This window comes from Orycteropus afer, unplaced genomic scaffold (assembly GCF_000298275.1).
Source record: "Orycteropus afer afer isolate SDZICR_OR568_19922 unplaced genomic scaffold, OryAfe1.0 scaffold00070, whole genome shotgun sequence".
Lineage (NCBI taxonomy): Eukaryota > Metazoa > Chordata > Mammalia > Tubulidentata > Orycteropodidae > Orycteropus > Orycteropus afer.
The window spans coordinates 816,030-838,846 of record NW_006921657.1 but is presented as its reverse complement, the minus strand read 5'-3'; the positions used below and the strand labels follow the sequence as shown (position 1 = coordinate 838,846).

The 22,817-nt window shown below is 44.0% G+C and overlaps 1 protein-coding gene across 1 annotated transcript; it reads right to left on the bottom strand.

The window, feature by feature from the left end:
• Nucleotides 1–18,060: 18,060 nt before the first annotated feature.
• Nucleotides 18,061–21,654, bottom strand: LOC103196884 (dual specificity protein phosphatase 13). Its single transcript, XM_042780924.1, is given in 5 exon segments — nt 18,061–18,263; nt 18,904–19,124; nt 20,245–20,418; nt 21,259–21,626; nt 21,628–21,654. Coding segments are annotated over 5 exon segments (993 nt in total).
• Nucleotides 21,655–22,817: the final 1,163 nt, after the last annotated feature.

Sequence of the window (22,817 nt, the reverse complement as noted above, 5' to 3'; positions counted from 1 at the left end):
TCATGGCAAGATACAAGATCAACATCTAAAATCAGTTGGATTCCTCTGCATCAGCAAAGAGATTGCTGAAAAAGAAATAAGGAAATCAATACTATTTACAATAGCTACCAAAAAAATAAAATACTTGGAAATAAATCTTACCAGAGACACAAAAGACCTCTACAAAGAAAACTATAAAAGACTACTTCAGGAAACCATAAGAGATCTACATAAATGGGAGAACATACCATGTTTGTGGATAGGAAGATTGAACAATGTGAAAATGTCAGTTCTACCCAAAGCAATCTGTACATTAAATGCAATCCCAATCCAGATCCCATCCACATTCTTTAAGGATATAGAAAAAACAATCACTACCTTTATATGGAAAGGAAAGAGACCTCAGATAAGCAAAGCACTATTGAAGAAGAAGAGCAAAGTAGGAGGTCTCACACTGCTGGATCTCAAAACCTATACAGCCACAGTAGTCAAAACAGCCTGGTATTGCTACAACGACAGACACAAAGACCAGTGGAACAGAATTGAGAACCCAGAAATAGATCCATTCATTGGTCAGCTAATTTTTGACAAAGGGCTGAAATCCGTTACATGGGGAAGAGATGGTCTCTTTCACAAATGGTGCTGGTAAAACTGGATATCCACTTGCAGAAAAATGAAACAAGATCCGTACCTCACACCATACACAAAAACTAACTGCAGATGGATCAAAGACTTAAATGTGAAACGTAAAACTATAAAGTTCCTGAAGGAAAAAATAGGGGCAAAAAGGGCCCTAATTTATGGCATAAATAGACTGTCAAGCATAACCCAAAATGCACAAACAGAAGAGGATAAACTAGATGAATGGGACCTTCTAAAAATTCAGTTTTTATGTGCTTCAAAAGACTTTTCCAAAAGAGTAAAAAGAGAACCTACAGATTGGGAAAAAATATTTAGCAACGACATATCTGAAAAGAGACCTAGCTCTAAAATTTATAGAAAACTCCAACACCTCAACAACAAAAAGATAAAAATTCCAGTTGAAAAATGGGCAGAAGACATAAATAGACACTTCACCAAAGAGAGGATATTCAGGTGACCAACAAACACATGAAGAAATGCTCCCAATCATTAGCCATTAGAAAGATGCAAATCAGAACAACAATGAGATACCATCTGGCCCCAGCATGAATAGCAAAGTTCAACTAGACAGAAAATAACAAATGCTGATCAGGATGTAGAGAGATTGGGACTCTCATGCACTGCTGGTGGGACTGTAAAATGATACAACCAATGTGGGAAGCAGTGTGGTGATTTCTTAAAAAGTTGGAATTAGAGGCTTCTGGCTATATCTGTGACAAGAGATTTATGGTTAAGACCCACTTTGGCTATAAGTGACATTGATCCAGCAATCCCATTACTAGGTATAGATCCTAAAGAAGTGAGAGCCAGGACAAAAATAGATAAATGCACACCCATGTTCATCGCAGCACCATTTACAATAGCAAAAAGATGGAAAAAGCCTAGGTTCCCATTAACAGAAAAATTGATAACCAAACTGTGCTATACACATACAATGGAATACTATGCAACACTAAAGAATAATGTAGAATCTGCAAAACACCACATAACATGGATGAACTTGGAGGACATTATGCTGAGTGAAATAAGTCAATCACAGAAGGACAAATATTATATTAGTTCATTATTGTAAAAAGTCAAGAAAAGGTTTATATATGAAAGGAAACTATCTTTGTTGGTTACCAGGGGTGGTATGGGAGTGGAGGAAACACTGCAAAACTAAGAAAAATAAAAAATCACAGGAATTCAGATGTCACTATGGTCTAGAGACCTGGAAAGGGCTGTACCATCAATGCGTTACAGTGATTGGGGCTGAGCTAGGAAGACTAACCAGAGAGAAGAAGGAAATTAACATTAGCAGCAACCTATAAGCACTGGCACTTGTAAGACATTTTACATATGTCATTCATTTAAATTAGAATAACCAGCATAGATGTAGGTCCTACCACCCTTGGGATGTAGCCCCAACCTTAGGCTTCTCAAACTCATCATCTTGGTCCATCTCCAGGAAGTTCAGTTGAGCCTCTTCCTCCCACAAAGGGATTTCCAGTTCCAAGGAGCACAAGCTCTGCTCCTGCAAAGGTGCCACATGAACAAGGGAATCGGCTAGTATTCACTGAGGTATTTTTATTGCTGTTACATAGATTATCCTTATTTTTTGTTATTTCTATTATGTTATCGTACCTGATCTGAATCACATTACCTTCTCCACACACTTGGCGACCTGGTGACTGAGTAGTTCCCTCTCATCGTGGTAAAAACCCAACCCCTAGCTCTGTTGTGAAGGCCATATCTAGGGAAAGAAATACCCCCCATTTAAGATCTTCCATGGTTTTCTAGTGTGACCCCATAGTTATACCCATATGAGGTGCTATGAATTGAAATCACTCGATGGCACCCAACAGTAAAACAGCACATAGATGTTAAGTGATGATTCAAACCCAGGGCTTCTGACTCTAAATCCAGGACTTCTCCCTATAGTGCAATCAGTATTAAGGATGCAGTACTGGAGTTTGTATCCTAGCTTGCCACTTACTAACTGAGTAAACTTGGGCAAGTTACTTGCACAGAGTGCATTCCTAGGAACGGTGATAGTGAAAATTCCCAGGATCCAGAGGGTGATGAAAATCATTCCTTTTCCCATTGCATCACCAGCTGACCCCACAAGTTCCTCCTGTGATAGGCACCCAGGAGTCTTCTCTTCTATGCCAGAGTCCTTTGTCTTTTTCTCCCCAGGACTGGCTCCAGGTGAAGGGACAGCACCACATCCTTCCAGGTCTTACGTGAAACATGTTCAGCCCTACCATCAAAAAAAGAGAAAGAAATGTATAGATGAGGTGCTTTCAGGGGCCAAATGATAGAGTCACACCTCAATGACCTCAGGGCACAGAGATTCATTTTAAGAACACACTTGAAAAGAAGGAATCTCTTAGAGAATGGGATATCTTTCAGGATACTTTGACTCTAGTGACCAGGTTAATGTAGGCTGTCCTTGGGCGTAGGCTGCCTCTCACACATGGGAATCAGGCCTTTTCTGCTTTGCTTCAATAGTTCCGTTATTACCAGCTGACTTCCTCCTTCTTCCACTTTGTGACTTGCTGCCTTATGACTTCTGCTTGCTGACTTCTCTACAGGTACCTCCCACCCATCCTACTGCCTCTGACTCTGAAGGTCTCCCATTCAAACTCTCTAAGATAGAGGACCTCACTGAGTGAGCAATCTTCTGTCCAGGAAAGGACTCCCATTATGGCAGCCACCCCACAGGCTTCTGGCTACTTCTGTGAGAGGAGGTTTATGGTTAAGACCCATTTTGGCTATAAGTGACAGACTTGAAAAATAGTAGCTTAGGCAAGATAGATACTTCTTTCTCATGTAAAGAACTTACAGAGACAGAGGCAGCTCAGGACTAGCAGAGAGTCCTGATGTTCCATTCACACTGCAGGCAGCATCATGAAGGGAGGTATTGAAAGGGCACACCGCTCCTCCCCCTCCCCCTCCCGTGTTATTTCTTTTGTGATTTGGGTGAAAGTTTACAAAGGAAATTCATTTTCTATACACCAGTTCATACACCTTTTGTTTCATGACATTGACTGCAATTCCCCACAGTGTAACAGCTGTCTTCCCACTTCCTGTAGTTATTTATCTCTTCCCTGTGTCCTTCTTTCCTATGCATTCCTGCCCCCTGAGCTATCTCCTTGTGCAAATATTACCCTTCTGTTCTCCCGTGATTGATTGTTCTAAGGAGTGTATCTACCTGATGTAAATGTTTACCCTATATGCTGGTCTGTTGTTTGGCTAGAAGCCACGGGAATGAATTCAATTCCAGACCTGAAGGATAACTAGGGACCATGATCTCAGGGGTCTCACTAGACTCTATCAGACCAATAAACCTGGTCTTTCTTATGATTTTGAGTTTTGTTCTATATTGTTCTCCTGCTCTATCCAAGATTTCCTGCACTGATCCCTTTCCAAATGGTTGACAGTTGTAGTGATGTACCATCTAGTTCTTATGGTCTCATGGTCATATTGGTTGAAATTTGCATGGTCCACTAGTCCTTTGGACTAATTGTTTCCATGAGTCTTTAGTTTTCTTCATTCTTCTTTGCTCTGGATGGGGAGAGTGTCATTGCTGGATCTAGATGGCAGTAGCTACTCATCAAAGTGAGATGTTGTTGTTGTTGTTCTGTGCTGTTGAGTTGGACTCCACTCATAGCGACCCCTCCTTGGGTTTCTGAAGCAGTATCCCTACAGAGGTAGATTGCCCAAACTTCCTTCTGAGGAGTGCTTGGTGGGTTTGAACTGCCAGCCTTCTGGTTAGCAATCAAGTCCCTTAGGCACTACACTACCAGAGCTCCTAAGTAAGATGTAGAACAATGTTTTTGTGTAGTATGTTATGCCAATTGAGCTTAATGTCCCCTGCAACCATGGTCCCAAGCCCATGGGTCCAACTACTTGCTCCGTCAGGGTGGTTGACTCTGGCTAAGGAGTTATTATAACTTTGCCACTTGTTAGCTCTATTAAATATATGGACATGCTTACAATATATACAAATATGTATATAGAAATATCACCTACCAACCTTATATATAGGCATGGGTATATTCCCTTTTGCCTAGACATGTGATTTTTCAGTGTGTCTATCCATCTGTTTACCCACAGATTAATGTTTGTTATCAGTGATAACACAGTATTGTATATGTACAAGGGATTTATCTCTTGTGCACCTCTCTGTGTCTTCATTTTCCTTAGTGTTATTGTGTTGGTCACTCACTTTTGGTATATTGTCGTTCCCTTCACCCAAATCAGTACTTGTCTCTACCTGTCTAACACCTCTTCTTTTTTAGGGAGACTACTCAGAAGCTTCCTCCAATAATTCCATTTATATCTCATAGTCATAACTTAGTCACTTGGCCATACTTACCTGCAGTGGAGATTGGAAAAAGTTTCTTCTTTAGCTGGGTACAATGCCACCCAGCTAACAATGGAAGTCCTCTACCAAAGTAAAAGGGGAGAATGGATTTTCAGAGGCAAATAGACGTCTGTGCCTACAAGCCTTTTGATGTAACTATCTATGGCTAGGACAGCAAAGGCAGAGAACATGGGACACACAGACTTCCTCAGAAAGGATCATGAACATGATGGGCATCTTGCAGGAATGGTACAGAGTGCATATCTGTGTGATAGGAGTTAGAAAGTATTAGGAGAACCCTCTTCTCTGCACTCCAAGTTTTACACCTTAATAATCCTGCCTAAGTGAGAAATGGTGTTTCAGTGGTAGAATCCTTGTGTTTCATGCGGGAGACCCAAATTTCATCTGTCAGTCAGTGAAGGCTTGTTTCTTGCTATGATGCTGGACAGGTTTCAGCAGGACTTTCAGACCAAGATGGACTAGGAAGAAAGGCCTGGTGATCTATTTCTGAAAATCAGCCAATAAAAACACACTGGTCCAATCTACAACCAATCATAAGGATGACACATGACTGGACAGCATTTACTTCTGTTGTGCACGAGGTTACCATGAGTCAGCAGCAACTAGACAGCAGCTAACAACAACAACAGACTTGCCTGCGAGTTCATAACTCAGGCAAAGCAATGCTTTCTCCAGCACTTCTTCTAAAGTATGCACATGGTCCTGGGAAAATCAGCCTGTCCTCAGTTCTCTTTACTTGAGTGTATATTTTCTTATTTGTGCCTAATCAGCAACCCTTCTCACTGAACCACTGCCAGAATTAGGATGGTTCCAGCAGCCAGTATCACTGAGCTAGAGTCTTAGTGGTCTTGGAAGCTAATCTGGCCATGCCACCGTTGGGCCACAGGATTCCCATTTGAGGCCTCAAGGGCACAGGAGGCAAAGCCAGAATACCTGTGCAGGGATATAAAAGGGGAAAAGACTGAGGGAGGAAGGACAGATGGATAGGAAGGAGGTTGGCTGGATGGGAGGCTTTAAAGTAGCAGCTGTTGTGCAGGGAATCTCAGAGGAGGGGAAATTCTAGCAGCTCCCAAGGAGAGAGGGCCAGGCTGACTGACCCTGACAGCAAATGGCTCAGGAGCATGGATGAGGAGATTAATGCAGAAACATGGAGAAATAAATTGAGACGATCCAGACAATCGAAGGAAAAAGAGAATAATGGTAACCAGCACCTCTTGCTTACCAGGAAGTACAGAACATCTCCCTTAGTTTGACTGGCATCCACCAGGCTGGTACCTGGGTGGCGTAGGGTATTTCCCTTTGAATTTTTCCCAAACTGTTTCCCCAAGGCCCCAGCAGTTGTGGAGTCCATACTACAGCTGCCCTTAACACCGCCGGTGGGAGAGGAAAGAGAGGAGGCAGCTGTTAAAGCCAGGCTGAGAGCTAGAGGCAGCAGACCATCACAGACAGGAAGTCTTGGGCCTCTCGGTAGGAGTCTTTTGGTCTCATAGATAGGGTGGCTAGCTAGAGCTTAGGACAGAGCCATGGGAGAGAGGGGGGTACCCTTTGTGGACACCCTTTCACACTGCCCTCTTCAAGGCCTTTGCCACCAATATTCCCCATGGACCCCTAATCATCTCGTCCCATCTCAAGTGGGGCTCTGTGCAGGTACAGCCCAATTCTGGGCTGAAATTGTTACATATATATATTTCCCTATAGATGTAGACCCTAATCTTCATTGACTCACTGGGGGTGGGTGGGTGTGGCTGTTCTGTACTTTGTCACTCACACATTCCTCCAGAGGCTAATTTAGTGGTTAAGAGTTGAAGCTTTTGGTCATAGGGGGTTCTGGATCTGGCTCTGCTGCTGTGTTGGTTATCTGTCGCTGTGTAATGAACAAGCCTCAAAATAAGAGGAATTTTCTTTCTTTCTTTTTTAATAATTTATTTCATTTTGTTGTGGTGGTTGTTGAGAATATACACAGCAGATATGCACCAATTCAACAGCTTCTACATGTCCAGTTCAGTGACTCTGAGTACATCCTTTGAGTTGGCAACCATTCTCACCCTATTTTTCCTCTCCTGTTAACATAAACTTAAGCCCACTGCTGTTGAGTTGATTCTGACTCATAATGATCCTGTTGGACAGAGTAGAACTTCCCCCTAAGATTTCCAAGGCTGTGAATCTTTACAGAAGCAGACTGCCTCATCTTTCTCCCGCAGAGTGGCTGCTGTGTTCAAACTGCTGACCTTTTGGTTAGCAAGTGAGTGCCTTAACCACTCGCCACTGGCACTCCTTAACATAAATTACTGCCCCCTGAGTTTCCTATCTAATCTTCAGAGTTACTCTTGTCATTTTGATCCCCATGAAAACCAAACCAAACTCACAGCCATGGGGTGTGGTCGATTTTGACTCACAGCAACCCCCATTAGGTTTCCAAATCTTTACGGAAGCAGACTGCTTCATCTTTCTTTCACAGAGCAACTGGTGGGCTCAAACCAGTGACCTTTGGGTTAACAGCCAAATGTCTTAACCACTATTCCACCTAAACTCTAAACTCTCATTGCCATCAAGTTGGATCTGACTTATTGCAAACCCTCCTTGGGTTTCTGAGGCAGTATCACTACAGAAGTAGATTGCCCAATCTTTCTTCCAAGGAGTGGCTGGTGGGTTTGAACTGTCAGCCTTCTGGTTAGCAGTCAAATGCCTTAGGGTACTACACTACCAAAGCTCCCATTATACCACCAGAGCGTCTTAATTTGATCTGACATAACAAAAAACAAACATTGCTGTCAAGTCGATTCTCACATCAATCTTATAGTGACCTTATATGACAGAGTAGAACTCCTCCATAGGGTTTTCAAAGCTGTAATGTTTACAGAAGCAGACTGACACATCTTTCTCCCATGGAGCAGCTTGGGGGTTCAAACTGCCAACCTTTTGGTAACCACTGCACCACCAAGGCTCCTTCAATCCTATATAGATAGATCTTAAAAGAGCATAATGCTCAAGGCAGACACTCTTTAGTAGTTATGCTAATCTACGAGAAACTTCCTTTTGAACAGAGAGTAGCTAAAGCAAATGGAAGAAATGACAAGAGAACTGAACAGAAGATTTCAAAGAGCAGCTTGAGAAGACAAAGTCAATTATTAGAATGAAACGTGCAAAGACCTAGAGTTAGAAAACCAGAAGGGAAGAACACATTCAGCATTTCTTAAGCTGAAAGAGCTGAAGAAAACAATTCAAGCCTCAAGTTGCAATATTGAAAAATTCTATGGGCAAAATATTGAATGATGCAGGAAACATCAAAAAAAGATGGAAGGAATACAGAGTCACTGTACCAAAAAAAAACTGGTCAATCTTCTTCCATTTCAGAAGGTGGTATATGTAGGTATTGTAGGAAGAAGTCAAAGCTGCACTGAAAGAATTGGCAAAAAACAAGGCTCCAGGAAATGATGGAATTCCAATTGAGATGTTTCAACAAATGAATGCCATGGTGGATGCACTTACTCGTCTATGCCAAGAAACTTGGAAGACACTACCTGGCCAACTGAATGGAAGAGATCCATATTTGTACCTAAAGAAAGGTGATCCAACAGAATGTGGCAATTATCGAATGATATCATTAATATCACACACAAGTAAAATTTTGCTGAAGATAATTCAAAAACAGTTGCAGCAGTACATCAAAAAGGAACTTTAAGAAATGCAAGCTGGATTCAGAAGAGGATGTGGAACAAGGGATATCATTGCTGATGTCAGATGGATTTTGAGTGAAAGCAAATATCATAAAGATGTTTACTTGTGTTTTATTGACTATGCAAAAGTATTTGGCTGTGTGAATCATAACAAATTATGAATAACATGTCCAAGAAAGAGAATTCCAGAACACTTAATTGTGCTCATGAGGACCTTTACATAGACCAAGAGGCTGTTGTTCAGACAGAACAAGGGGGTACTGCATTGTTTAAAATCAGGGAGGCAGTGTCTCAGGGTTGTATCCTTTTGCCATGCTTGTTCAATTTGTATGCTGAGCAAACAATCTGAGAAGCTGGACTATATGAAGAAGAACACTGGCATCAGGATTGGAGGAAGACTCATTAACAACCTGTGATATGCAGATGACCCAACCTTGCTTGCTGAAAGTTAAGATGACTTGAAGCACTTACTGATGAAGATAAAGACTACAGTCTGCAGTATGGATTACACCTCAACATAGAGAAAACAAAAATCCTCACAACTGGACCAATAAGCAGCATCATGATAAATGGAGAAAAAATTGAAGGTGTCAAAAATTTCATATTACTTGGTTCATCAATGGAAGCAGCAATCAAGAAATCAGACGTCATACTGCATTGGGCATATCTTCTGCAAAAGACCTCTTTAAAGTTCTGAAGAGCAAATATATCTCTTTGAAGACTAAGGCGTGCATAACTCAAGCCATGGTATTTTCAGTCACCTCATGTACGTGTGAAAGCTGGACACATACAAAGAAGACCAAAGAAAAGTTGGTGCTTTTGAATTGTGGTGTTGGTAAAGAATACTGAAAGTACCATGGACTGACAGAAGAACGAACAAATCTGTCCTGAAAGAAGTGCCGCTGGAATGCTCCTTGAAAGTTAGAATGGCCAGACTTCATCTCACCTACTTTGGTTGTGTTGTCAGAAACGACCATTCCCAGGAGAAGGATATCATTTTTGGTAAAGTGGAGAGTCAGTGAAATATCAATTGATGCAGAAAAGGCATTTGATAAAATCCAACACCCATTTCTGATCAAAACTCTCAGCAAAATAGGAGTAGAAGGGACATTCCTCAACATAATAAAAGGCATTTATGCAAAACCAACAGCCAATATTACCCTCAATGGAGAGAGACTGAAACCATTCCTCTTGAGAACAGGAACTAGACAAGGATGCCCACTATCACCACTTCTATTCAACGTTGTACTGGAAGTCCTAGCCAGGGCCATAAGGCAAGAAAGGGAAATCAAAGGCATCCATATTGGTAAGGAAGAAGTCAAACTATCCCTATTTGCTGATGATATGATCCTATACCTAGAAAACCCAAGAGATTCAATCAAAAAACTACTGGAACTAATTGAGGGATTTAGCAACGTCGCAGGATATAAGATCAACATCCAAAAATCAGTTGGATTCCTCTACACCAGCAAAGAGATTGCTGAAAAAGAAATAAGAAAATCAATACCGTTCTCAATAGCTACCAAAAAAATAAAATACTTGGGAGAGTCAGTGAAATAAGGGAAGGCCATCAACAAGATGGATGGACACAGTGGCTGCAATGATGGACTCAGGTGTAGCAAGAATTGTGAAGCTGGGGCAGGACTCAGCAGTGTTTCACTCTGTTGTACATAGGGTCACTATGATTTGGTGCCTACTCGGTGGCATCAAACAACAATAACATGCAGTTTAAGAAGACTTCAGGAGATATTTTTGGTTTAACATTTAAAGGAGCCATTTTCTTATATCTACTGATTTTGTAGATCATTAATTCAGGCAGGCTTAGATGGGCAGTTCTGTTCCATGTGGTGCTGTTTAGCTAGCAGTTGTGCTGATCTGGAGGGTCTGAGAAGATGGCACTCATATGTTGATGGAGATGTCTCAAAGGTTAGGCTCAGCTGCGACTTTTGACCATTTGCCTATATATGCCTCTCCAGCATGGAAGTCTTGAGGTAACCAGACTTCTTACATGGCTGCTTCTTGTTGTTGTTATGTGCCATTGAGTCGGACCCGACTCATAGCGACCCCTCCTTGGGTTTCCGAGGCAGTATCACTATGGAAGTAGGATTGCCCAACCTTCCTTCCAAGGGGTGGCTGGTGGGTTTGAACCGCCAGCCTTCTGGTTAGCAGTCAAGTGCTTTAGCCATTATGCTACCAGAGCTCCTATCTACCTTTTAGGGCTTATAAAGATTAAATGGTTTGATATATATAAAGCTCTCTCATATCATTGCCTAGTTGTTCATGACCACCAGATTTGTGTTTTCCTCTTCTTTCTGGGCACCTGCTATACTACATTTCCCAACCTTTCCTGCATTTAGGAGTGACCATGAGACTTAGTTCTGGTCCATGGCTCTTGAAGGAAGGTGATATATCTGACCTCTACATCCTCCTTCTTGTTCTCTGGTCACTCCAACTCACCAATCAACCTGTGTTGTAAGAAATAAAGCTTTGTTGAGTTTAAGCCACTGAGGCTTTGGGGTGTTTGTCAGAGTCATTAACCTACCAGAATAACTCACAGATACATAATAATATCTCAGATAATGTTAGCTGCTATTCTGGTTTAACCTCTCAGCTCCTTTGTTCTCATCTGTAAAACAATGGTAATAGGACCTACCCCACCATTGTTATGAGGATTAAAAGAATGATGTATATAGTTTGACTGACTGGTTTAGCTTCTCTTTGAACACAGTTTTTTATCTATGCATTATAAACTGGGTCATCATTACCTTTTTTCTCAAAGCAAGATTATCCATAATAAAACTTCTTGCAGGTTTTTAAAGGATGATGTGAATTTTTACCATTTTAGGCCTAAAGCCAGTAATAATGGTACCATTTTAATTTGGAATACTTCCTAAAATCCATTTGACTTGATGGGTTTCAAAACCTAAATACATAAAGTAGGATGTTTCTAGTTTAGAAATTAGCCAATTTTTTATAGTTTTTTTAATTATAAAATAGTTTGAGGATGCCAAAAAAAGAAGAAGAAGAAGAAAGAACCCCTACATTTCTACAACCAACTATGATCAAATATTGATACTTTTTATAGTTGATTCATGTTTTTTAAAGAAATAAATCATTATGGGTGAAACTGAAGGAGGAAAGAAAGAAAAAAAGAAATGATTTCTCTAAGGTGTTTAGCATAGTACCTGGCATCTGCTAAGCACCCAGTAATTGTCAGTTAATTTTTAAAACTTTTTCTTTTGAAATAAATTTAGATTTACAGAAGCGTTATGAAGAAAATACAGATATTCTTTGTTTACTCTTTGCCCAGCTTCCTCTAATGTTAACTTCTTATATAACCATGGTACAGATGTTAAACAAAGAAATTAACATTGGTACAGACATGCCTCGGAGATGTTATAGGTTTGGTTCCAAGCGCTGCAATAAAGTGAATACCGCAATAAAACAAGTTACATGAATTTTTTGGTTACCAGTGAATATAAAATATTTACACTCTACCTATAGTCTATTAGGGAGCTCTGGTAGCGTAGTTCCTAAGGCACTTGACTGCTAACTAGAAGGCTGGTGGTTCAAACCCACCAGCCACTCCTCAGAAGGAAGGTTGGGCAATCTACTTCCGTAGTGACACCGCCTCAGAAACCCAAGGAAGGGTCACTATGAGTAGGGTCCGACTCGACAGCATATAACACCACCACCACTACCACCACCATAGTCTATTAAATGTGAAATAGCACTATGAGAAAGTTTGAAATATTGTGAGAATTACCAAAATGTGACACAGACACACACATGCTGTTAGAAAATGGTGCTGATAGACTTGCTCAACAGAGTTGCCACAAACCTTCAATTTGTCTGGAAAAAAAAAAAAAAAAAGCAAAATGCAGTAAAACAAAGCACAATAAAATGAGATATGCCTGTGTAACACTACTAAATAAACCACAGGCTTCATTCAGATTTCCTGTTTTTCTGCTTATGTCCTTTTTCAGTTCCAGAATCCAATCCATGGTGCATTTAGGTCAACTAGTTTTTAATCATTCATCCATTCATTCAACACACTGAAACACTGCCAACTTTTAGCCTAAGATTGGAGGCTCTGTGATTTCCCAGAGCCCCCCCTGTCCTATAACGATAATTACAGCTATCATTTTTGAGAGCTTCCCATACATTAGGCAGAGCACTTTCTATATACCCCCACTGTCTTAGTTCTCCGGTGCTGCTGTAACAGAAATTCCACAAGTGGATGCCTTTAACAAACAGAAATGTATTCTCTCACAGTTTGGAAGTCCAAATTCATGGTGCCAGCTCTAGGGGAAGTTTCCTAAACTGTTGGCTCATGGTTTAAGAGGAAGATTCTTACCTCCTTCCAGCATCTGTAGGCCCAGCATTCCTGGGAGTTCTCCATGTGTCTTGGCATCAGTCTTTCCCTGAATCTAGGTTTCCAGCACAGGTTTCCTGGGTTGAAAGGACATGCTCCACTTTCTCTTCTTTCTTGGTGGTAGTAGGCCCCTCCTGTACTCACTTCTCTCCTTTTATCTTTTGTAAGATGCAGGGCACACCCCAGGGAATCTCCCCTTACATCAGATCAGGCCTATGGCCTGAGTAAGGGTGTTATATCCCACCTTAATCCCCTGACAACTGACTAGTTGATCACGTCAGATCACCTTATAGGGGATGATTACATCATTACATAACTGCCAAACCACTGAGAATCATGGCCCAGCCAAGTTAACACACAAGTTCATACTTTAGAGGGACACAATTCAATCAATGACACCAACTTAATCCTTATAACTATCCTATATGTTGGCTATTATAACTCCCATGCCACAGATAGGGAACACAGGTATGAAGAGATTAACTGAGGTCACACACCTGGTGTGGATCAGAGGTAGGATTTGAAGCCATGTAATCTGGCTCCAAAGTCATGCTCTTAACAATACCCTCATCCTCTTATGAGGCTGCTGTAGAGAAAAAGGAGAGCAGCCATGTTATCACAGCCATCCTGGAAAAGGTGCTATAGGCAGGAAGGCCTCCTAGAAGAGATGTCAGCCTGGAGATCAGCCTGTTTCCTTCAGTGCTTTGGCGAATGTTTGGCTCTCTTAACCACTTGCCACCTCAGGGCTTCCCTGATCCTCTTTACCTGCAGCCTCAGACTCTGAGCCTGACTTACGGAGCCCCAGGAAGGTGATCTATTGAAATCCAAGCCGCAGGCCCAGGGTACAGCTCTGTCCCAGCCTCAGGAGACCTACCACCACCTGGCATCATAGAACAGGCTGATGATTTAGAGACTGATTTCTGGAGCCACTATTTTGGATCCTGCTGACGGTACAGAGCAAGAATTAGCAACAAGGGCTGAGTTTCCATTGTCAAGTGAAGGGGGACTCCAAGGGAATTGGGGATGGGCAAGTTGGGCTACTGATCTGGGAATGGCTTTCTCTTCTCTGGATAAATTAGAAACAACTTTCCATCCATAGGGTAGAGAGGGGCCCTGCCTGATTGGGGCTGGACCCCGTGACCAGGCTTCTGGGAACAGCAGGCTAGCCCTTTAGCCATCCTCCCACTAGTATACATATTCTCTGGAAAATGTCCAGAGAGCACCTGAAGCAGCCAAAAGACAGCTGCGATTAGGACCAGGTGCTATAGGGGAGTGAGCAGAGAAACTGGCTAGGTGGTACCTGCCCTTTGAGGCCAGAGCCCAGAGATCCTGGAGCCAGGAGGTAGCATTTCACCCCACCACATCTTTTCTGAACCTCCGTTTGTTCATCTGTGAAATAAGGATTTTGATCCCTACCACCCAGGCAAGACAGCATACATTTGTTCAGTTTATGAATTGTGAAAGGGGTGATTAGGGACTGAAACCCAGCCAGTGCTCAATTGGCTAAACTGGGCACCCTGGTTGGGCTGTGTTCTGCTTAGGAGGAAAGAACACTTTTTCCTTTATCAAGCTGGTTGCCCAGGGGTGATTTTGCCCAAAGGGCTGGTTCATCCAAAGGGGTCACCTTTCTCTAACTTGCACAAAGGTGTAGCCCTGTTTCTGGGGCTATGAGAAGTTAAATATAAAGCCTTCAGTAACTCTGGTCTGTATTATTGCTACTGTCTTAACTAATGGGCCTGGCCCTAAGGCCTACCTGGGCAGTTAGCCAACTGTAAGACGCTCAAAGACTTATATTCCGGAAATCTCTGTACTTCTTGTTTTTTTTTTAATAATAGAAATTGTGCTAGCTGTTGATGAGGAGAGGTTAGGGGTGTAATGTGTCTCCAGAGGCCCATTAGGTGGAAGATCCTGAGAATGAGAATCAGAGGTCAGGGGAGTCATTGGGGACATGGGTGTGTGTGTGATCTATCGGGTTTCCGCTTCAAAGACCAGGTTCTCAAATGTTTGTCCCAGGTCCTACAGCTTCCTGAGACTGCTCAACAGAAACCTGACCTGCTAGTTCCTGCACAGTGGATGCCTGCAACTAGAGGTAAAACACTCACCCTCTGGAAAGTAGATCAGATGTCAGGTAAGGACAAATGTCCCTTAAGTCCTCCTCCCCCAGGGAGCCTTGGTCACTACTGATGGGTCAAAAGGGCCCAAGACAGATGAGATGTAGTAGGAAGAGGGTGTCAGGATGACCCAGATCATGGGAGACTGTGTGGAGGTGGCACAACTGAAGAGCTGGGAAGAATAAAGGGGACCCTCAGGAGTCAAGACCATCTGGGGCTAGCCTGGAATCCTCTCCCCCTTGAGGCCTCTATGGAGAGGGCCAAGTGACAGTGGTGCCAAGCTGTGGCTCTGGTCCGTAGTTTGTACCTGAGGGTTCACAGCCAGAGGGTATGGCAGCCATGGTGCCTGTGTTAGACTGGGTTCTCTAGAGAAACCAAACCAGTAAAGCTTATATATAGAGAGAAAGAGAAATTTATCTTAGGAAAGTGGCTCACACACTTATAGAAGCTGGCAAATCCAAAGTTCTTGGATCAAATGTCAAGCTGGAGGCTTTTCCTAACTCACGCAGCTGCAGGGGCTGAGGAGCTCAAGGTTGGCAGGCAGTATACTGGCTGTTGACTCCAACAAATGATGAATCCAAGATCTCCAGGCCAAATGGTGGATTGTTCGCTCATAGACAGTTGTAGGCAGCACAACAGAATCCTGATCCACATAAGAGTGTCTCTTTTCCCAAGATGTCCATAAATACACTGGAAGCAGACCACACCCCTAGGAAAACTCCCTTTCAATGGATTGGCGGCTCAAAATATATTCAAATATGATCCCATCATGGGAATAACCACATCACAGCTGCTTAAACCACACAGAATTGTGGTCCAGCCAAGTTGACACACAGCTCCAGTTATCACAGTGCCTTTGAGCCCAGGGAAAGATCTAGTCAGAGACGATCAGCTGAAAGAGAATGACTGATAAGGCATCAGGCAATTACATCTCAGAGTGATAGGTGATATTACAAGAGCAGGATGGATGTTTTTGTAGCCCAGTGGAGGAACACTTATCTCAGGCTTGGGGGATCTAGGAGGGCTTCCTGGAAGAAGTGATGATCTCAAGGAAAAGCTGGAGTTAGAAATGACGAGGGATGAGAATGGGGGCAAAGTATTCTGACATGAAGGAACAGCATGTGCAGTACCACAGGTAAGTGAGTGAGTACATTCTGGGAACTAACAGTGTGTTTACCATTTCTTAATTGAGGACTATGGGAATGGAATTACAAGAGAGATAGCTGGAGATGAGAAGGTCTGTCTCTGATAATGACACAATTTTATACTTTGTCAAGGTGTTTGTACTTAGAGGGTTTTAAGCAGAAAGGTGACATAATCAGATTTTCATTTTAGTAAGATATCTGCCTGGAAATTGCAGGAGCTTAGGCTGGAGGCAAGGAGCTAGGGTGGTGCAGTGCCTAAGGTTGGCAGTTTGAACCCACCAGCTGCTCCACAGAAGGGAGATGGGGCAGTCTACTTCCGTAAAGATTTACTGCCTTGGAAACCCGATGGGGGTTGCTTAGAGTTGGAATTGACTCTGTAGCAGTGAGTTTGGTTTTGTAGGCTAGAGGCAGGTGTTGCAAGGTCCAGGCTAGAGGTGAGGCTGGCTTGAATGTGGGTGGTCACAACAAAGATGAAGTGAAATAAGCAGGTTGGAGTGGTATTTAGGAAGTAGAATTGTTAGGCTAATTTGATGAGGGGCAGGAGGGCAGGGTGACTCAGAGAATGATAGCTGTGGAAATTCTGTACTGAAATAGGGAACTAGGAAAAGGAGTGGGTCTGGGTGAGGATTGAGGGAAAGTTCCATTTAAGTGTGAAGTTCTAGTACAATATTCAAATGGAGGTGGCTTGTGGGGTACAGAAGTTTTGAGCTCAGGAGTGAGAACTAGGTCAGCCATACTGGCTTGGGAGTTATCAGCCTACAGATGGAAACTGAGGCTGTGGGAGCAGTAGGATCCCAGGAGAGCAGGGGCATAGAGCAGAGGACAGTGCCCTGAAAAACCTCTATACTTACTGGCCAGCCAGAGAAGACAAGGGCTAAGTAGGAATAACCAGAAAGGTAGAAGGAAAACAGTCCATTCAGTTCTCAAAAATGCCTTGGAATATAGACAGTTTACAGATGAGAGACCTGGAGGCTTTCTATGTTTTATTTTGTGAAATCATGAAAATTAAAAAGCTCAGAGCAAAATCTTGCTCCTTCAGAAAGCCATCCTTTGCCTGGGATTTCTGGTATAAGTATCTCCTCCCAACCTATCCTCCTATTTAATGCTCCTATTTTTTAGGTGTCTGTAATTTTAGTCACCTCTTTTGGCAGTAGAATGTAAGTGGAAAAATTGACTGGATCCAAGAGATGGTATTTGTGCAGAGGTGTTAATTCGATTGATTGGGCATGGAGAGGATAGTGAAGCACCGAACTTTAGTTTTTATTCAGACAACCTAACTCTTGGGTAAGGGTATGAAGAGGACAAAATAAGGAAAAGGTCAATTAATTCTCAACACTTGTGCCACAGCTCTTCCCTGTTACACTCAAGGCAGATCCCACTGATTACCACCTGCCCTCCTTCCTTGTTAAGCCCTGCCATAGACTCACCTTTTCTAGGCCACCATCATGCTGAATCTGAGTTGATAAGCCATCACACCCCACAAACCACCATGAAATCTGCTGTCGTTATGATGAACCCTTTATTATAGAGACAGACTGAACTCTCTTTTGCATAAAGAATCTCTGGATTGGGTCTGGGAAATCCACCAACTAAAGGTCACCACCCAGCTATCCCTGCCTTTGCCTCTGCCTCTGCAAAGCCCCCATTTGCTATTTATATCTCAGGACCATTGGAAACAATGGAGGCTGCTGTTCCCAAGGGCCAGGCTGGTTGAGATGGGCCATGCTGGCTGGCGAGTCAGGGCTCCTGGCTGCCTGTCAGGTTAGAGCCGCCCTGTCTCCCGCCCCAGTCGGTTGTCCAGAACTTGAAGCTGCCGGAGGAAGCCTGAGTTGGGGCAGATATCACGGTGGGCCTGCACCGCCTTGATGGCTTCCACCAGTGTCATGTTCTCGCAGATCATGAGGTAGGCCAGGACAAGCGTGGCAGAGCGGCTCACCCCCATGGCACAGTGTACCAGCACACGGCCTGTGGGGAAAACCAACCTGGCATCAGTTTCCTCTCTCACACACCCACACCTTTGGGAATCAGAGACACCGTTCATCATTCTCCAGCCCATCCATCACGGCATCCTGGAGCAACTGAGGACCAGGGAGATAAAGGGACTGGCTCAAGGTCAAACAGCAAGTTAGTGACAAGTCTAAGGTTAACAGCTGGTATTCCCTTCTGGTCCAAACCGCATCCTTCGCAACCCTACGCAGTACTCTCAGCATCACCTAGGTTTGCATCAGATTATAGGGGGTGCCCACCTACCTTATCTCCCCCGCTCCCACGTCTCTTCTCTCCTGCCCCTGCAGCCCTGTGCCAAGGCCTCTTAGAGGAGTGGGCTGAAGAGCCTTTTGCTAGATCCTCTACCTTCAGCTTGACTTCTTACTGAGGGATATGTTACACTGATGTCCACACTGGACCTTAGTTATGTCTGTGATTGCTGGTTTCGTAGGCAGTCACTTGAAGGAGATGCTCACTAAATGTTAGCTGTTTTCCCCATGGGGTGAGAGAGTTGCTGAAGGGGTGTGTGGCTCTGGACACCCTACCCATCAGTGCCACTGGAAAGATGAGTGGCCTGGAGCTTCCCATGCCTGCCCCAGTGCCTTCCCCAGCAGCTCACCATGGGGAACACTGAGGGCTGTTCGGATGTAACGAGCAACAGACAGAAAGTAGACGCTGAGGTCAAAGAAGGGGTTATCATCAGCCTCAATGCCATAGTACTCCAAGGACATTCCACGGTAGAACTTGACACCTGTGTCCACTTGAAACTTGCCTGCAGCAGCGTTCACAATGTGGGTGATGCCCAGCTGGATCAGTTTGTTCTTGTCCCGGGCTGCATACCTAGAGGGGAGGGCACAGGAGGAATATGAGAGTAGGATTTACTGTGTCAACTCTGGCTCTGGGTTGGAGCTTACTTCCTCTCACTCCTCTGCCATCCCCTTCCATGGGTAGAAACTGGAACCTGTGAACTGCCCTGAGGTGAAAGAACTTCTCCAGTTAGAGTTTAAGACTTCCTTTAACTCTGGGCAACTTTTCTGGAGGGCAGTTTAGCCATATGAATCAAAAGCCGAAAATGTGTATATATGTTGCTCCAGCAATTCTCCTTATAGGAACTTAATTAAGCAAAGAATCCAAAATGTGCCACAGATATATATACATACATATATACATACATACATACATATGTACACTGAATCTAGTGATATTTAAGATAGTGAGAAATTGAGAGAAAGAAAAAAATGTGGACCACTAAACATCCTATAATAGTATGGTATATCTCTGTATGATGAAATACTATGCAACCACTAAAATGTGGTGGTGTTGGTACATGGTGCTTGCTGTGGTGGTTATTGTTAGGTGCTGTCATGAAGCAAAATCTGTAGTGTAATTCCACTAAAAATGATTTCTATATAAAGCAGATTACAAAAAATTATGTCATTTTTTGTAAAAAAAAAAGTGTGTGTATTCGTATTTTAAAAGTTCGCAAGGATTTTATTATTGGTTTTATCTGTGTATGAGGAGTGACTGATCTATATTTTCTAAATATTAAGGACATTTTGTAAAATCCATATTATTGATCCCTATTTTCCAAATTACAAGAACACGTTTAGAGAAAATGACTTAATTGTATGCCCTAGAGACATTGTAGTACATGTGTCTTATAAACTATAGAGAAAAACAAGGATATGATTATTTCAACCGTTAGGATTTTGGTGAGAAGGGTTTTCAGAGGCACAAGTAATGTCCTATTTCTTGACCTGAGTGGTGAAACAGTACATTTATACCCTTTGCACATTTTTAACGGGTGTTATAGTTCACAATTAAAAGTAGCATTAATAATAAAGGAAATAAACATGTGGAAAGAGAGGGTAGGAGGTGAAGAAGTGTGCCACCTGTGCACCCAAAGGCTGGAGGGCTCTGGTAGAGGCTTTTGTCCCCCCTTCCCCATGGCCTTACTTACGCATCTCCCAGGAAGAGGTTGGGCCAGACCTCATTGACGTGGGTCAGCGTAGGGGCCCGGTGGGCCCACAGCAGGTGCTGCAGTGAAGCAAGAGTTGGGGGCTGGTAGGGGGCAACCCGGGCTGCCCCGTGGATCTTAGGCCTCCGGAGGTCCTGCTTTTGCATTGAATCCATCCTGGAAGAGAGTGGAACCGTGGTGGTAGAGGCAGGCTCTCTAAGGGTAGGTCAGGCTGGGGGCAGGTCTGCCAAGGTGCTGTGCTAGGGCCCTCAGCTATTTCAGATGAGGTTATTAACTAGCTCAGCTGGGGCTGAGATCTAGAACCTCCCCAGGGAACAAGGAAATCAACCCCTCATCACCTCTGTGGAGCTGGGCAGACGTCTGCCTTTTGCTGGAGCCACTGATGTTAGAGACTCTGAACAAGGGGGCCTTGGAGTTCCCTGTTTGTGGCAGCAGTTTGGGCAGAGCCTGCCCTTTAAGTTACTGGTCATTTGGGACTTTGGATGGAGGCCTCAGATACCTGTGACCCTCAAAGGGTTCCTGGCCTCTAACCTGGGCAGCTCATCTCAAGCTTCCTCCCCCTCTACTTCCAGGGTTGGCCCTCAGGTCCTCCCTTCCCTTCCAGTTCTAGGTGTTTGGAGGGCAGGCTGCTCAGGGTGCTGACTTTGTCAGCATTTCCATACAAAATGATCTAATGCTTTCTATATGCCTGGAGCCTCATAAACAGCAACATTGAATCTCTCCATAACTTGTGAGGTAGGTATTAGTCTCCATTTTACACAGGAGGAAATTGAGGGTCAGAGAGAATTTTTTTTTTTTTTTTTTTTACTAGATCCTCAAACCATATGTCCAGCTAATAAGTGGCAAGGTTGGGTTTTAAATCCAGTTCTGTGCTTCTTCAGTCACATCCCCAAGTCTTTCCATTACTGTCTTTGAGAACCAAATATGTCTTTGCAAGGGAGTCTGGCATTGCTGAGTGACACGTGTGTCTATAGTCCCAAGGGTTTTCCTCCTTACCCCCAGTGCTGCAGGTCAGGCCTCCCCCGGGTGAGGTGGGTTGTGTCAGGAGTCAGCTGGCTGAGGGAATCCGGAACCCTGCAGAGCTGGGGTGTCAGGGGCACCAGCACCTGACTCTGGTGCTGTGATGGGAAAGAGTGGCCATTTTGGCCAACTGCCCCTGGTCCCCTCAACCAGTAGCTAGGGAAGGTGCAAATTGGGATGAGAGCCTTTTCTTTTGTGTAGGGGGTGCCAGGAACAGGAAGAGAAACAGGCACCCAGGAGGCCACCGGCTTGGCCAAGCTCACCCAGCGGGTGGCTGGTGGGTAGGGTGGAAGTGAAGAGCCGGCTTTCCCCTTCATCCCCCACTGTGGTTTCTCAGGGCAGGCAGAATGGCCTGCCACCTACCTAGGGCATGGTCTGGGACCGGAAGAGGGAGTGGGCAATGTCAGGTCTCAGTGTGCGAGCAAAACAGAGTTGGAGCAGGTTCCGCCCAGAACACAAACGCTGTGAAGCAGTTAGAATTCCAGTCCTCTCCTTGGAGCCCGTGGGGGGTGGGGCATGAGAGCAGACCTAGGCCACTGGGCTAAAGCAACTGGCCTTAACAAACCCCTTGTCCCTCTCCATGCTTGGCATCTCTGGAATTTCATTCATTTTGGCCCCATAGACCACTAAAGATGGGAGGCTACCTGGAATGGTGGGAAGAGAACTTTAGAGGGAGGCAGAAGAGCCTGGCTCTGGTTGACTCTACTGTGATACATTCTTTAGTAAGTTTGTGTTCCTCTCTGGGCCACAGTTTCCTTTTGTCAGGCTAAAGATCCTGGCCATGCCTTACTTTGAGCATTATCAAGAGTGGCTGGGTAAGCAATAGCTACTGGGCAGAAAGCGATTATGTGTGTTGGGGTGAAGGAAGCCCCCAAGCTTGAGGGGACCCAAACTTATACACTGTTCTGGAGCCACCATGCAAGAGCCCCAAGCCAGCCAGATGGGACTTTATGAACAGGCTGGCGGGATCTTGGCCTTTGAGCCTGATGTGGGGTAAGGTCGCCTCCAAGTGGCCAGTGGGTGCCTCACATCCCTGCTGTGTCTGGAAGCAAGCAGCCAGCTTCCTGGCTCAGACTAAGATAAAGCTGGACTCTGGAGGCTCCTCCTGGAGGTCTTGAGAAAAAGAGAAGCCAGCTGAGAGGTCAGGGATTAGGGAGTATACTAGACCACATTCCAAACTGCAGTCTCTTAAGAGACCCTAGCCCAGTTTTGGAGAATGGAGGCTTTTCCTTGGATTAAGTGTACCCCTTGCCAGGTTCTGAAGGAAGCTTGGTTAAGTACAGTGGTTAAGCACTCAACTGCTAACAAAAAGGTCAACATCCAAACCCACCAGCTGCTCCAGGGGAGAAAATACTGGTAATCTGCTCTAGTAAAGATTACAACCTAGGAAACCCTATGGGGCAGTTGTACTTTGTCATATTGGGTCACTGAGTTGGACTCGACAGCACGTAACAACTTGCCAGGTCCCACCTAGGGTCTCATTTCTGGTGCTTGTGGGTATACCCCCAACCAATTTGCTCTCACATTAGAGTTTA